The sequence below is a fragment of the Myodes glareolus genome, chromosome 3, assembly GCF_982192425.1.
Source record: "Myodes glareolus chromosome 3, mMyoGla1.1, whole genome shotgun sequence".
Classification (NCBI taxonomy): Eukaryota; Metazoa; Chordata; class Mammalia; order Rodentia; family Cricetidae; genus Myodes; species Myodes glareolus.
In genome coordinates, this window is record NC_142028.1 from 113088684 (window position 1) to 113107113 (window position 18430).

At 34.6% G+C, this 18430-nt stretch overlaps 1 protein-coding gene across 1 annotated transcript in view; it reads left to right on the forward strand.

Annotated features, from left to right (window-relative positions):
* Window positions 1-18430, forward strand: part of LOC146895056 (uncharacterized) — a 292916-nt gene that overhangs the window by 267183 nt on the left and 7303 nt on the right. The window contains exon 3 of the mRNA XM_085685900.2: window positions 17558-17612. Within this exon, the coding sequence (XP_085542026.1) occupies window positions 17558-17598 (41 nt within the window). The 3' untranslated portion in view covers window positions 17599-17612. The remainder of the gene's footprint in view (window positions 1-17557; window positions 17613-18430) is intronic.

Genomic DNA, 18430 nt, shown 5'->3' on the forward strand with positions numbered 1-18430 from the left:
GCTGGTGGTTACTGGTGAGATAAAATGACACTGCTACACTACTGTTTTGTCTCCCCAGTTCAACACTGCAGTCTTTACAAGCCTTACTGTCTTTTTGGAAGATTTCATAGCACCTTCCATTACTATAAGGAGACTTGCAGGTCTCTTCGAGATGGCTCAGTTCCTTCAAAGCCTGTGTATAAGTATGTGGTGTTTTCAACAATAGGGAATTACCTTCAGATTCTGAGAAGCAATCAGGGCAATGACAATAGCCTGTATGGTTTGGGAAGTTTCTTGAACTCACCTGATCAACACTTTAATAGAGGTTTCTCATGACTGGGACTGGGGTTTTTGTTAGATACTGTATGTCTCTTCGGAAACATTCCCATAGTAAGTGGTAAAAATTTATTTAAAAAATAAAAATTAAATAAACCTAAAATTGTAAGATTCCTTATATATTTTTCAAACTTTCTTAATATCATTTATATTTTGACAATGACTTATAAAATAAATCTTTTATGTCACATTTTTCTCCTGTTCAATTCTATGGGACTTGGGGAACAGCAAGTACATTCTATACATCAATGTCGTATCTAATTGATAGGATCTTTTTTGAATCCCACAGCCCCTTAGCCATTTCTGTTCAGAATTTAATCTGTTCCACAAACTAATCTGATTTGTCCACCTGCCTTGCAGATACCACTAACATCTCTCTTTAGACTATTTAAGAAAATAAAAAGGATCTGAATGTTGAGTTGCACTGTAGCAGATTTCATTTACCTTAATCTAAATCCCATTCTATTTTCCTTTCTTTTCCTAGTCTTCATCACAATAAAGATGTATACGTCTGTTTCCTGGGAGACAGTCCACTTATAAGTACCCACTAAGTAATAGATAGCTCTTCTTTACTACATTAAAACATGCTAAAAATGAATAAAGGTTTTGGATGACCCGTTTCCCAATGGAGACATAAAAATAGGGAGTAAGTGCAAAATTAAGCTCACGTAATTATCTATTGGAGAACTGAATATCAAGTTCACAAAAACTGTAGACTATAACAATTATCTGTTGGATGTGGATAAGCTAGAATTCTCATGTATCACTAATAGGAATTCAAATGATTCCTCCATATCAGAAGAGAGCCTGACATTTAATCTAAATGCTGATTAATTATTGGAGTATCATTTGTGCTGGAAGGTTCATGCCTACATATATACCCTCAAGAAATAAAATCATATGTCCAAAGCGCATGACCACAATTGTTTATAGCAGGCTTCATTCATTTCTGCAGGTTGGGGAAACTGTAGTGATATTTCATTTGTATTTTAATAAATAAAATTTGCCTGGAGATCAGAGAGTAAAACAGCCTCACCGGTCAGCCTTACAGACCAGACAGTGGCAACACATACGTTTAATCCCAGTAGCCACACTAGTTTGCCATAGAAACCGGGTAGTAGAAGTACATGCCTTTAATTTCAGCCATTGAGAGGAATATAATATGGGAGGAGACAACTCTCAAACGCGGTCTCATGCTGAGATTCCTAGAGGCAGGATTGCCATTTCAGACTGAGGCAGAGATCGGAATAAGAGCCAGTGGCTGGCAGCTTTGTTTTTCTGATCTTCAGGCAAGCTATATTTACTAAAATACAAATGAAATATCAATACAGGAAACCATTTCCCTATATCCTCTGTTTTTAGAAGCTGCCTTCTGTCCTCTGCTCATGATTTGCCATCTCTTTTTGTTTGTTTGATTTAAACTGATTTTTTTATTTGAATCCTGGGGATTTCATGTGATTCCCTCCAATCTCACTCATATCCCAGTCCCTCCATATCCTCCCCTCACCCTCACAATGCCCTCCAAAATACAATAAAAATAAAAAATATTAATTAAAAGACCCCCAAATTTTGCTCCTTAGTCTCTCCAGGCTCTAAATTACCTCTTCATTTGTCTTAGTGGCATTGGCAGCTGAAATGTGTCATGGAGTAAATTCTTAGTCCAAATTATTTTACTTGCAAATGTTCATTTTGATGAGTTCTTTGTCTGCTTTAATGCCTTTGTCTTCTGATACATCCTCAATTCTGGACCCTCACCTAAACTCCCATTAGTCATTATATATTTAGACATTATATATTGCCCCATATCATGGAGTTCTGCAGCTATGATTCCACAGGACTAGTTCCAAACACGTTTCAGCAAGTCATAGATGAAGTAAATGTTGGGATGGATCAACACTGAAAGCATTGGCTGTGGACCTGAATGATAGCTGAGTTGGCCAGTCCCTGGTACTTCTCCTTTCCTGTGCCTGTGAGCATGCTCTCCTGAGTGTGTATTAGGAAATCTTTTCTATGTGGGGCAGAATAAGCTCTCCTATGAGGAACAGGGCCAGCTTTCTAATGCAGCTGCCATTCAAGTTCAGGACCAGATCTCCAGAGACAAGTAAAGAGCAGTATCAGGTCAGCAGGCTTTCAAATTTCAAGAGGCATGGTTCTTTTGGCCAACAGTAGTAACATAAGTCATGGAAATCAACATAGACACCACTTGCAGCAGAACCACAGAACTTGACATGCCTCTTGCCAGTCATATAAACCAGATGTCACTACGGTCCTGGATCACAGCTGAGATCACACAGATCAGTAAGACCCTGACAGCAGCATGCTCCTAGGACAAACACAAATGGCCTCAACTGGCAATGGAGACTCAGTAATCTATGTGGCCTTTGGTGGTAACAGGAGATATGGACATCAACACAGACCCAGCTATGGTAGGGCCATAGACCTAGACATGGACCGATGAAGTAGCTCTCGACAGGACCTCCCCATGACTCCCAGTGGCAGTGCAAGCCACACAGATCAGACTATTCATCACTACTTTTGCTTTTTCACTTATTGCTCTTTCCAGGGCACATAAAATTGTCTGTTTCACTTTTTCTCCTATTGGTCCAACGTATATTTGCTCATCATAATGGTGTCCTCTCATCCTGTGCTTTGAGGTAGCTGCTAGACACCAAGTGGTTCTGGGATTTGTCCACCTGCAGGAGCAAGCTCATCCTTATCTTAAATCCATTCCACAATAAGCTGTAGTTCTTTTATAGTAAGAAGTTTTCTCTTACTCTTCTCTTTTCCATTTGTAAGGAGTCTAATAAATCTGAAGATAACTGGTTCATTGAGAATAATTACCAGCTACTCAAGAGCAGCTGTTTAACAATATTAACTTTTGCAACCTTATTTTTCTTTTGACATATAACATAAGGTATTCTATACTATCTACCAATTCTGGAAATTAGGATATTTATATCCTTAGAGAGCAATTATTCTGTATACTGTGAATTAGTATTATTTTGTTACTATAATTTCTAAATTATTGTTTTGACATTAACTTAATTCAACACATGCTACAAACTGAAAATGATCATTTTCAATTTTTATGTATTTAAGTAGTCTCAAATTAATTTTGAAATTAATAACCCATTCAGATAGCACTAAAAATATTGAAAGACATCATTGTGATATCATTGTATATTTGTGTTTGATACTCTACAGTCAGTATTTATTTAAAAATAACTGATGGTAACATAGATTATAATATTAGCTGTAAGTATTTATTTTGAAAAAATATTTTATTGTTATTTGAGTATTTGTGTGTGTAAATGCATGCATATGTGGGTAGACACATGACCCTGCACACTTGTGGAAAGAGAGAGGACAAACATAATGGGATCATTCTCTTCTTGAAACTTGATGTGAACTCTATGCTTTGAACTCAGGTTCTCAGACTTGCACTTACCTTCTAAGCCATATCCCTGTCCTGAAAAATGCATTCTGAAGTAAAGTTAGTACTGTAAAATGTGATAATGTGTGTGTGTGTGTGTGTGTGTGTGTGTGTGCACTTGTACATTCTATGTGAATTCAGTCAAGTTCCAATAACTTTATTTTATACTTTTTATAAATTGGAAAAATTAGTGCAAGAATCTATGTACTGCAAACCATGTAGCAACATGTTAAGAATTAGATATTTAACACAAAGTTGATTATTTTTATTTTACATAATCTATTTGAACAAGAACCTGTTAAGGTCTCAGAGAACATCATCCACTTCACAGTGGAAGAGTTTCTATAATCAGTATGTGTAACATAGTGAGCAGAACTTTATCATTTGCTCACGTTTACTTTCTCTGCTCTAAGTCCTTACTGTTCTGTCTTGTACTTCTAGGCATTATTTCCTGACACTTACTCAGGATAAAAATAAAGGGACACTCTTAAAAATAAAACTGATACTATTTCATGTTAAGAGAGTGAATCATTAATTTATGAGAATGGAAATACTATATATTTTCAAGTTGAAAATTTAAAAAAGAAGTTATAAATATTTTATTCTTTTAAATTATAACATAATTACTCCATTATAATACAGTTACTCCATTTTTCCCTTAACCTCACATGTGTACCACCCTCCACTGTAGTCAGAGGCTGTTAGTTGATTTCTGACTTTTCAGACTCAAAATAATCACACAGAAGCGATTATTTGCAATACTGTTTGAACAATAGCTTGAGTGTATTGCTAACTAGGCTCTTATATCCTAAACTAACCCATATTCATTAAACTGTGCATCACCATGAAGTTGTGGCCTACCCACAAATTTCATTAGACTACACTGTCTTCAGTGGTAGCTAAATGGCTTCTCACTGACTCCACCCACTCTCTTCTCTATCTTCTTGGAACTCCGGCCTTGCCATATACTGCAAACCACTGGATGAAACAGTTTTATTCACTAACCAATAAAGGCAAAACATAGACAGAAAGACTTCCCATACCAATTCCCCTTTTTAAACTAAAAGGAAAGTTTTAACTTTAACATAGTAAAATTACATACAACAGAGCAGGTATCAAGCACTAATTATAGTTATAATATATCTACTTTATCTTTTAACATAACTAAGGAAAACTATAACTATTTTTTTCAACTCCATTAAAGACTTCAAAAATATATAATATTACCTAAGTTCACAGGAAGTACATTGCCAACAGCTTCCAAAACTCTAGAATTAACAGAGACATCTTGCTGCCTGGGTAGTCACAGGAAGTTTTCCTGTATCATTGAGGCCTTCAGTCTTCCGCCTACAGACTCATTGTAGACTGGCAGACTCTTTCATGAAGCAGGAACCATGAAGAATGGTCTCACATGAAGACAAGTTCAGCCGTCATTTCTCTGTGTGCCCTGCATATCCAGTTGACACAGCATAACATCAGACACTCCAGGCAAGATCAGTTGTTGTTTTTTTTTTCCCAAGTAGCTAACAAACGACACATGGAACCTCTTTGATGCACCTCATCTTCTTGAAGTAGATTGGGGCTGGCAGGAGCAAATGTGTCTAATTGTCATGAAAATTCATAAGTCTTAAAACATTTTAAATTCCATATTATTTAGGTCTTTGAAAGGTTTGAAGATTATCTATCTAACTGAAATAAATCTCTATATATCCAGATACAGGCTTGACTATTACAAATGACTATCTATTATCCTGTATTTCTTAATTATGCATTACTTTATAAAATGAGCTGCACAAACACAATATTTTAATCAAGAGCAGAAATATACATATAACAAAATTGACCTTAAATTTGTATCAGTAGACCACGATCTATACCAATGCAAAGTGTTCATATCCATAGTACATCCCCCTTTAAATATAAAGAAGGATTAAACAGTTTGCAACACACTGGTCACAAACCATATTTAAGTGCTTGGCCTCCTGAAAAAAACCAGAGTTTATGCTGGCAGCACTAACCAGGAAGCTGCTGTTATTTATTTATGTACTTACTTACTTTTATTTATTTTTAGTTTTTAATTAGTTTTCTATGATATCTCTGACTCAGGAAGACCTCCCTCTCTTATAGGAGCTATGGCCAGCCAACATAACCCATTTAAAAAAATGTGGCTAAACTTTGTTTTTTAGTGTCTAGGATTCCTTTCCAAGTCCTCTCAGTTTTTTGTTGTTGTTGTTGTTTGTTTGATTGTTTTTGTTTTTTGGGGGGGGGTATTTAGCTAGCACACATTGGTGTGCTACATGTCTTCTCACTGACTCTTCCTATTCTCTCTTTCTCTATCTGCTTGGAACTCCCACCTTGCCCTATTCTGCTAAGCCACTGGCTAAAACAGCTTTATTCAGTAAACAATAAAAGCAAAACGTAGACGGAAGAATTTCCCACACCATTCTACCCTTCTTAGATTTATGACCTCTATTTTCTTAATTGTTTTATGCACACACACACACACACACACACACACACACACACACACAAACACATACATTTGTGAAAACAACCTGCTGATATATAGTTACTTTTATCATATGATCTCAGTGCTGACCAGGTGGTATTGAATAACCAATTGGGTGTTTTTACCCTGGGATAAACAACTTTCTCTGTTTTTTTTTTTCATTCACCATTTGTCTCTAGATCTCTTTCTAGGTTTGAGGCCCCATGAGCTGTTCCTGTTTCACATTGGCATGTCAATTGATGTCATTGATGTTCAAATCCTGTTTAAGCAGTCAGGTTGATGAGACTTCATGAGTTTAGCTTCTCTGACATTTCATGAAACACAACCTTACAGCAAACTTCCTATTCCTTCTACCCTTACAGTCTTCCTGGCCTCTCTTTAGCAATGAATTCTGAGCCTTCAGTATAAGAATTATATGATCGATTTATCAATTGGGAGTAGAAACCTCATGGATTCTGGTTATCTGTACTTAATTGGTTATGGTTTTATTTCAAGTCAATGTATTGCAATGAGAAGTTTCTTTGACAAAGAGTGAGAACTACACTACTGTGAGTCTAGGTGCAATTTGTAGTGTATTGAGAGATTATGCTGGTTTGGTAACATGTTAGTTGTATGATCTCCTCTAAGATTCATTACTCCACTAGTACCAAGTCGCTGGCAAGATTTACAGCAGCAGTCATGCTGAACAGGCTGTAATACCAATAAAGACATATTTGTGACCACTGAAGTATGTTTATCTTATTGTACCCTTAAGGCTAACTTGACATACTGTTCATTTCTTTGGTTCATAGATATCCTAGCTGGATAGTAGTACTGATTGACTGTTTCCTTTGTAAGCCTGTGCAATGACTTCTGATACCATGAAACCTAGTCTGCAGAGAGGAGACTTTCATGTCAGACTCAGCTCAGGTCCTCAGTCTGGGAGGCAACTCAGAGCAATAGAAATAGGCTAGAATATTATGGAAGTCTCTTGTACATTCCTGACCAACAGCTCAACAGGGATCTTATCATTCTGCCCCAGAGTTTTGGTTAGATGATTTATGAATCTTGAAGAAGCATTGTTTGGGACGGATGAGAAAAATCTAATTTAAGCTATATATGTATATTTTATATTACAAGTGTGTTATATGTAATTTGTGGTAGATAAATACTAATATAATAAATGAAAATATAATTCCACATGAATTTTTCAGACATATTTTTATACTTACTTCCTTAATAAGAGTCCCAAGGTTTCCCCATTTTCCCTTTAGCTATTTTATATCCTGCTATTCACCTCCCTATTGCTGTCCCCATAGCATCCTCCCCTTCTACTTTCCTGGTTCCGGAAGTTAGTTCAGGGTATGGACTCACATTTGAGGATTTGGATCTAGGAGCCACAGAGGAGAGAAAACATGCAACGTTGTTTCTCTGGTTCTGAGTCACCTCACACAATATATTTTTTTCATCAATTTAAACACAGATTTTGTGGTTTTATTGTATTTTTTTCATTTTTCTTTTTTTCCCAGACAGTGTTTCTCTGTGTAGGTTTGTCCTGAAACCAGCACGCATAGACCAGGTTGGCCTCGAACTCACAGAGATCTGCCTAACTCTGTCTTTGAAAGTGGGGATTAAAGGTGTGCACCACCACTGCCTGGCCTGGCTTCATTTTCCTTTGCAGTTGAATAGTTAGATATTTTTAATAGTTCTTTATAAAAACAGAATTTGGGAGGGGTGTACCTTGAGAAAAGGAAAATGCTCTCCCAGAAGCAAAGCTGACTACATTAATTAACCATATTGAAATGAAGGATGAAATGGAAAGGTGTTCCAATCACTGCAGAGTGCAGAATTTGTGTGCATGAAGTCTTGAGTTTTGATTCCCAAATATCCAAGTACAGTGGTGTGTTCCTGTACTTCCAGGTTTAAATGAACAGATAGTGGAGGATTCCTTAGAAGAGTTGGCCAGCCCGTCTAACACAATCCATAAGCTCCAAGTTGAGTAAGAGATTATCTCAGAAATGAGGGTGCAGAATAATTAAAGATCACCAAACCAACCTCTGCCCTCAGGACACACTACACCTCACACATGAATAGTGTGTATATGTTCACAGACATGCATAGAAAATAAGGGTATTCCAGGAAATATAAATGACAGAAAGCAAACACTAAAATGACAAAGGTGGATATGTAAAATGAGAATCACAAGTACCTAGTGAGATGAAAAGAAGATAGAGGACTATGCGGTGCAAAGAATTTTCACAGGACAAAAGAAAAAATATTTTTCTTTCCTCTATGCTCTAGAATTTACCTTCCAGTGTTTATATTAATGACAGTACAGTTATAAAGCTTCTAAAGACCGACTCTTTACTAAAACTTTTTAAACAATTGAGTAGATGCATAGACGTTGCAGAAAGGCCCATGGGGTACCCTCTGATATACAGAATTGCAGTAGAAATGAATCTTTATCTCTTGCCTTTAGATCTAGCTTGTACCCCGTCTACTAATTTCCTTGAGTGACTGCACTACAATGACAAGAAAATTATTCCTCAGGCTTGAGCTCCTGACTTATTTACAGGCATAAGAACACTCTCATTAGCTATGACACTTAGCAATATGGAAAATAATGGCTCTGATTAGAATGCTTTTAAATAAATTTGTGTAGACATGTTTTATTGTATATAGATAGTTATATACTACACAAACATACCACACACACACATACACACATAATACATGGTTGTGATATGTTTAAAATTGAGAATAAAATCTTTTATAAAAGCACATTATATGTATAATTTCCCATTTATTAAATGATAGTAATGTAAATCTTTATATGTAACTCTATGTTCAATTCATTGTCCTATTGTGTGCATTGGTTTTTATTTCTCACACATTCTGATCAGGAAACTGATACATTAATTTGTTATTGAATTTTAAATATGACTCTTATCATTAACCAGACAATATAAATTTAATCTAGGATACATCAAAGTCAGTAAAACATTTATTTCCCTTGCAGAGGGCAAAAGTTCTTTTACTGAGCAATATTAAGAGTGATCAGTTATGTGTATGGTTTAGTAAAGCTTATTTTACTCAAATCTCACCTCTTTGTCTTTCCACAAACCCCTCTGATTACCTTCCTCACCCATTTATCTCAGTATTCCATGACTTCTTATTTTTTAATTATATATATATATTATATATATATATTAGAAATATGATCTACTAAATCTGCTTAGCATTGCTTGTATATATATATATATATATATTTTAGTGATAACAACTTTTTATTATATAATTGATTAGAGGCTCATTCCTCAGGAAAACTAATCCTCCCTATGTCAGCTGTCATTAATGGTCCATAGTTCTTTATCTACTGTTGGTCCCCTCATTCATTTAAGAAGCCCACTGATTTTTTTCAGTTCTTGTTTAGTCAGCCATTTCCATTGGAATTCATGGGTGGGGCTTACTTGTTATATCTAGAACACATAATCTTATATTACATTTTCTTATGTGGATCTTACAATCTTTCTGTCACCTCTTTCTCAATGTCCCTTGAGTCGTAGGTGTAGGTATTGTGTTGTAGATGTAGTACTTGATGTTGGACACCTCACAGTCACTTGTTCTCTGTCTTTAGAGTGGTGGCTGTCTCTGGTGGATAAAAGTTGAAGATATATTGTGAGAGTTGTATTTATAGGGAAAAGGCTAAGTATTTACAATGCAGCTAAGTATTATGCTGGTTTAGTGAAGTGGCATTTGTAGGTTTTCCTCTGAGATCCTTGACTTTACTAGTTCTTCTTAGTTACCTGGGATTCCAGCACTAGGCCTCATTATTTTCCTTCTGGTCATATGTTCTTCAGTCAAATTTGGCAGATGTTGGCCACTACCAAGACAAACCTCACACAATAGGATCTTAAGAAGTCCATTCTGATCATTGTTGGCAGATGTTGGCTACTACCAAGACAAACATCACTAAATGGGATCTTTAATCATTCTTGTGATTCACAATTGTCAGAGTTAGATAAGACTATTGCTTTTGTTTTTTTTTTGTTGTTGTTGTTGTTTTGTTTTGTTTTTATCGGTAGCTTGCGTTCCACCTTAGGATACTATGAAAGCTAGTCTTCTAAAGTGAGGTTTTCCAGCCAGTGTCAGATCAGCCTCTGAGTTCTAAGTCTGAATCATTTGTTAAGCCCTTCAATAGCAAGGGCTTAGTCTTCAAATTGTTGGAGGAGTCCAGGGGCAATCGTAGTTCCCTGTATTGTTTTGGAACTTTCTTGGACTCATATAATCAACAAATCTGAAGGCAATTTCTCAAGCTTACCTTAGTGGTGGTTTTACATTAGTGGTTTTTTTTTTTATATAGTGTATGACTCTTGAAAAGAATCTTATCACACCAAATTCCATAAATTCATTTAAGCTACACACAGACAGATGCAATACATCTAATTTTAGGTAAGTATAGAATGAAATGATTCTTTATGACTTTTCAAACATCCTCAGGGTTATTTTTCCCTCCACTCTCTTTCTAGATTGACTTCCTCTTCCATCCCCAATTAAAACAAGTTCCCAGTTTTCCAATATCTGTATTCATAATACTTGTATATTGCTATTTTCCTCTCTAGAGCTCTCCTTGCCATAGTCTCATTTCCCTTTCCCTGTTTTTGCGGGTATGTGAAATTATATATTCACATTTGAAGATTTATACCTAGAAACCACATATCAGAGAACATAAAACATTTGTTTTTCTGAGTCTAGGTTTCCTACTTTTCTAGTTATTTCCATTTGCCTGCAAATTTAATTTCTTTTTACTACTGAATAGTATTCCACTATGTATAAGCACCATGTTTTTCATTAACTATTCATTTGTTAGAGGACATTCAGATTGTTCACATTTCCTAGCTATTGTGAACAGAACAGCAATGAAAATGCCTGAGTAAGAAGGAACTGTGGAGTAGAGGATTGAGTATTTTGGACACATGCCAAGAACTGGCATGACTATACCAGTTTATAATCCCACTAATAGTGAATGAATGTTTGTGTTCTTAGCATCCTTGTCTACATTTGTTAGTTGTTTTCTTTTTCTTCCTTTCTTCCTTGCTTCCTTCCTTGCTTCCTTCCTTGCTTGCTTCCTTCCTTCCTTTTGAATAGTTTGTTTGGGATTATATATTTGGAATGTAAGACAATATTATAGCATAAATATATTATAGCAATATATCCACGATGGGCATGACAGCATGGGTAGGAAACTGAATGATTATATTTTAAACATAAAATAATGGCAGAGATAAAGTAAACAAAACAAACAAACAAACAAAACCCCTGAAATTTAGATGGACTATGTCATCTTAGACCTGGGACCCGTGATGAACTTCCTTCACTTAGCAAGACCATACCACCTTAACATTTGTAAGCTATTTTCTTCACTTTAGCCTTTCTGACTGGCATATGATAAAGTCTCAAAGTTGTTTCAATTTCTATTTCCCGAATGACTAAAGAAGATGAATATTTTTGATACATTTATTAGTTATTTTATTTCTTTTTTGGATGCTGTTAACATCACAATTAATTTTTTTAATTGGGTCACTAGTTTTCTTGACTTTTTGGTATTTGATTTTCTGGACATAAATACTCACCCAAATGTGTAGCTGATTAGGATTATCACACAGTCTGTGGGCTTCCTCTCTATTTGATTGATGGTTTCTTTAGTCGAACAGAGGTGTTTTAGTTTTATGAGGTCCCATTTGTCATCATTTGCCCTTATATATATATTAGTGAATTGTGTCTAACACTGAAAGTTACTTTCTACACCTATATGATGAAGATTTTTTTCTACACCATGTTTTCTTCTCCAAGTTCCAATGTTTTAGATTTCCATTTGGAATGAGTTCTTCTGCAATATGGGCCTTATTTCATTCTTCTACCTGTAGACAACTGCTTTTCCTAGAATAATTTGTTGAAGATGCTGTCTCTTTTAGGCATCTGTTTCTAACAGCAAGTGACTTTAAATGTGTGTGCTCATGTTTGCATCTTTTACTACTTTGCTCTTTTGGTGTACATATCTGTTTATGTGCTAGTAGCATACTTCTTTTTATTACTATAGCTCTGTTTAGATTCTGGCTTCTTAACCCACAATCCTAACTATTGTTCATTTTATTCAGAATTGTGCTGTCTAACTATGGACTTTGTGCTTCTTTACATGCATTAGGAATTATTTTTCAATTTATATTGAGGAAAATATTGCACTAAATTTCAAATGGATTTTGGTAAAATAGCTGTTTTCTTCCAATGCATAAACATGTGGGTTTTTCTGTTTTCTACTGCCTATCTCATTCTCTTTCCTAAGCAATTTAACATGATATTGTTGATGTCTTTTACCTCCTTGGGTAGGTTTATTCCCAGATATTTTGAGTCTACTGTGAATAGGGATGTGTTTATAACCACTTTATGAGCCTGTATGCCTGGTTTGCATGTATGGAAGCATTTTGATTTTTGTAAGTTGACATTATATTCTGCCTCTTTGTGGAAGTTGCTGATCATTTCTAGTTTTCTAGTGATATTTTTGGCATATCTTATATATAATATCACAACACCCACAAATAGGGAGAGTTTGATTTCTTTCTTTCCTTTGATTGCCTATTCTTGTTATATTGCTCTAGCTAGTATGTCAAGTATTATATTTAAAAGGAAGGGGGATAGTAAACAGCTCTGTCTCATTGTCACTCTGATCTTAAAGGAATTTATTCAAGATTTTCTCCATTTAGGATGATGTTGTCTCTGGGTTTCTCATATAGCGAATTTGTTATGCTAAGTTTTGGTCCCTCTAGTCTTGTCTCTACATTTTGATATTAGTCTTTTCTTTAAGTAAACCAGTTATTTATACTGTTTTAAATTATATAACTTACTAATTTTGGTGATTCTTTTTACATTGATATATGTTAGAAACATTTATACATATATGCCTTTGTGAATATTGAGATTATCAGAAAATCCAGCAAATATTAACTATAACTAGTTTGAGTTTTGATGACTTTAGATTTATATAAGAAGCTTTCATTGAGCACTTGCTGTCTGCCTCTCAGAGACTATGGTCACTGTCTGCTCATAAGAATTAGATAATTTTTATTAGTACCTGCTTAAACTATTAAAAATACTCACAAAATCATAATAATTAAAAAAATCACACAGCCATATCTACCTGATTTTTTACCAAAGATACAAGAAATACTCATTTCAGTAAAGAAAATGTTTTCAACAAATGGCAATAAGAAAAGTGAATTATGCTTAGGGAGAAGAATAAAATGTCATTCCATTGTCATTTTGTTCTTGGATCCATTTGTATCTGTTTCCAAAAGGGAGCACATGTCACTGCAGTGCTGTTGGGGATGGGAGGACTGATGTGCTACTGGACACTGGGAATGGAAGCTTGTCCAAATGCAAGAGGGCCAGCAAGACATAGGCTCAGAAAATATGAATGCCTAAGGTAAAATGTAAGACTCAAAAAGCTTAAAAGAAAATCTAGAGAAAAACCTTCACAACATAAGCATACTCATGATTTTTTATGTGCCTCTATTTCCTGAGGAAATAAGACTAAAAACCGGTAAACAGGACCTTGTGAAGGGAAAATGCCTCTGCACGGCAGGGAAACAGTGACCAAAACACAGAGGCAGCATAGAGATGGGGAAAATATTCGTTATCTATACATTTAACAGAGGGTCTAGAAAATAAACGAAAAAATCTATGAAATAAACTAGAAATAAAAAATAAATGTCAATAGATGGGCTGCAGAAATGGTCACAGTTCTCAGGAAATTAAATATTCACTCACAGTAGCTATCAGAGAAATGAAAATTGAAGTACATTTCTTCTACACGATGGACCATTTTGATGAACTTAAAAAATGAAATTATGAAACTTATAGGTAAACATATGCGTCTATAAAAATGTCATTCTTAGTAAAGTAACACAGATCGAAATTGGAAATATTGTATGCTTTCCTTCATAGGTGAATGCTAGCTTTTAAATCTTCAACATCAATGCTAAAAGCAATATAAGCACAAAAATTTGGTGTCAAGTAGTAGAGAGCAAGGAAGGATCTCTCAAGTTAAGGGAAATAGAATATATAGTTATAGAAAGGCAGTGGGGGGGGGGTAAATGAGAATATCAATGGAAGGGAGGACTTAGGGTGGAATTATTGAGATGAACAAGTCAATAAAGACCTCTGAAAAACCATATGGAGATCAACTACTGTAGACACTTCCTAAAATATATAAAATCAAATGGAATCTTTAAATAACAGGGGAGACAGTATTCCAAAACTAGACATCTTTTGCCGCCATGTGAAACCTTCAGTTACATCTAGTTTAGTCAATGGGCAAAAGGGCCTCATGGACACAAGCCTGAATATCCAAGAGAATTCATAGATCCTTCTGTGACAGTATCAATTTTACACATTGCTCATATGTATTATGTATGGGTCTTATTACCATCTAGGTTGTCTTTTTCTTACTATAAATTTATTCAGTAATTTCTTTGGATGATATAATGTACCAGCATGTAGTATTACATGAAAGCTCTTCAAGATGACTCCTAAAAATTAGACTACATTCCATTTTTTTATCAGTTATGGTGGCAGTCATGAGGACAATGAATGATCACAGATGATAAGAATGAGCAGAAAAGGAACACATGTCAATCTAATGCTGGGGGAGATGGAAGTACGTATGTGCTGCTGGACAGTGGAAGTATCAGTCATTCCAAACGCAAGAAGGCCAGTGAGACATAAGGCTCAGAAAATATAAATTATATTATTTGGTGAAATAAATAAAATGGGAATGATAAATGAGAGAGTTACGGGTATTTAAAATATGTGGCCTGGCGGTGGTGGCACATGCCTTTAATCCCAGCACTCGGGAGGCAGAGGCAGGCAGATCTATGTGAGCCTGGTCGACAAGAGCTAGTTCCAACACAGGCTCTAAAACTACAGAGAAACCCTGTCTTGAAAAGCAAAAAAACAAACAAAAAAATAAATAAAATATGTGCCTAGCAAAAATATGAGACAGTAAAGAAGGGCAGTTTGAAGGAGATTTTACATAATTCTGGTTTTTGTTTGTTTTGAAAAACATACATGTCATTTGTAAAAGATGTGAAGTTGTGCATATTTACTGTCATATCTGTCATATAAGGTTTAATTACTGAGAAATTGTCTCTGTTAGAATTATATTTTTAATATACTTCTATTTTACAAATATATGGATATGTATGTTATTACTCACATATAGTACAATAACCAAAATGTGTATTTGTCATTTATGGAAATATTATTATTATGGTTGTATACACATGAGATAAGGTACATTTCAGTAAGTAAATATGATACATACAAATCAATTATGGTAATTATTATTTCAGTATTATTTTCATTAGTTATTGTTTGGAGATCATCTCTCTAAATATTCTGGACTAGTAACACCAGTGAAGAAATACACCTTTCTTCTTTCTCATCAAACAAACATTTATTAAATCTCAAGCAAGAGATATATCAAGAAATGCATATATATTAGAGAAAAACACACATTAAGTGGCTTTGAGTTTATAGTCAAAGATTTTTTATTTTATTTTAACATTTAAATTTCTAATATTCACTAAAAATATGCTGGAATTTATTGCAAGTAGAATACAACACTAAACAGAGATTGCTAAAATTAATAATACAAAATGTTGTACATTAGAAAGTACATTTCTCATTTCCAGATAATAATTATGACTCTGTCTTTAGCTTATTCAAAATTTTAATGAAAATCTGTTTTGTGATGTTTTCTAGCCTGGATATTAGTTACTTCTAATAATTGTCTATTGCAAGGAATATCAGCAATAAAAATCTTTCACTACCTTGTTGTTTTGCCTTTTCCATTCCTGAGTTAGTAAAACATTTTGTATTAAATGTCTAGAAAGGCTGAAAGTCCCATGTCAATTCTAAAATTTTACAATTATTAAAATGATCACTTAGAACTATCATAAATGTCTTCTTATCTTGCATAATTGAAATGATTGCTATAAATTGGAATAAACAAGCAATAGTACCTCTAACCATAAAAAACTAATTCAATGGCACAGTCTTGAAGTTGACAGGCATCAATATCAATAGATGGTTTGTAGATGAAATGCATGTGAAGTTCATACTAATTAGTTTATGAAGTAGACTGAGACATCAGGTTTTTTGTGCCAGAGAGACTGCCTACTGTCAAGCAATCAAGCACTACCCACTTTAATTGCAATTTATTCCAAGAAGCACAATCTATTGATTCTTGCATACACTTATGTCACAGCAGTATCATTATTTGACTTTGTTTTAACAGCTTCAAAAGGTTAGAAACTTAGAGACCACTGTGCAAGAAGCCATTAAAAATCTGGGTTGTTAGCACTCTGTTCCGTAGCAATGGTCACTGTGTAGAGAATTAGATTAAGAACTTGAGAAACAATAAAATAATTTATGCACTCAGTATGAACTAGTGTTTTCCTATAACAAATATTATTTAATAATTACAAAGCAGAAACAAGAGCAGGAGGATAAATATAATTATCTGCCTTCTACAACTAACTAATTACTTAGAGATGCAAATTTTCCAGACTCCATTAAAATGTTAAAAGCCATCTATCTGACTCCAAAGCGTATACTTAACATCTTGCATTAGATTTTTATAGTAAACAATCTGTGGTGTGGCAGTCATCTGGACATGTTTACTTATGTTTTAATTATTGATACACAGTTTATTCAAGTAAGTATTGTACTCAAACATAATTGCTAAAATATAAAACATCAATTTTTATCACTTTCATTTGTACCAAGCTGTAACTTGAGGATATATTTAATTTTGTATCTTTTGGAATGGCAGAATTCCATTAAGAAGTTTTCAGTTCTCAAAAACAAATGCATTCAGAGTACCTGGTAAGATAACTCTTGTAGTTTCCAAAACTCTTCTATTTAGAGAATACATAAGTTGGATTTTATGCTTCATGAACCTGCAAACACACACACACACACACACACACACACACACACACACACACACAGACTTTCTGAGTGGGGTTAAGATGAGCTACTACTGCTGCATGAAATCTTCTATTAGCTTATTTATTGTTCAGTTATGAGAGAGAGCTTGAGAGAGACTGGGAGATTAGTTTTTCATCTCATTCAGAGCTCTTCTACTTATAATGCTTTTATGTTTTGCTTTTTAGTAAATTTTTATTCACAAAATAAATGAATAGATGTATTTAATTATATCAAAAGAACATAGACCTATTATAATGTTCTCATTTTTGCAGGTGAAGAAATGAAGAATCAAAGAAGTAAAGGACCTCTCTGAAAATCACGCAACTAGTAAGTACTATCTGTGGATCAAGTTAAATCATCCTCCTCCTGAGTTCTTCTCCATGTAAAAACATAGTTTTTCATTTCAAATAAGACAGTTTAAAATCTCAGTTCCTATTTTTTTTTTACCACAGACGTGCAGCAGCACCAATTTTGTACATGTTGCATTGTTTCTTGCTATTTCCAAAAGTGTTTCCGATATCTTTTTGAAGAGGAAGAATAGCTGATGAGATGGCGTATCAAAAGGAAGTCATTAACATCCCATTGAGAACTTCCTGTGTCCTACAGCCGTAGGGGGATTATCCTTATTTAATCCTCATAAAGCATTGTAATAGAGGTGGTTTATCTCTATAGTGCAAATAAATCAAGGCTATAAGAAGGTTGATAGTTTGTAGAGGTGTTTAATGTTAGAGCTACATTATAGCACTTTATCTCTAAGCCTTCGATGAGGCCAATGCTTAGTTTTGTATGAATTTGTTCTTATGAAGCAATGACAAAGGTGGTAATTATTGATATTGTGTAGAATATAAGATTATAACTGTCAGTTCTTATATGTGCTGTAGCTCATATCTCAAGATACTGAAGTAGAAAATTAAAGATCAGCTTGAGTTGACAATGGACATGCTGTAAGACATCTCTGCTCTTGCTTTGCCCCTAATAGCAGCTCCTTGAAAGCTTGTTACCCAAAAATAGTAAATAAGATGATATCTGTAAATTGGGAGAGAAATGTTGGGAAATCATATACGTAACTCTATCACATGCAGAGACTGACAGTTTGCCAAGTTAAGTGGAAGGAACATTCAGGAGATAGAGCTTTTAATTGACCT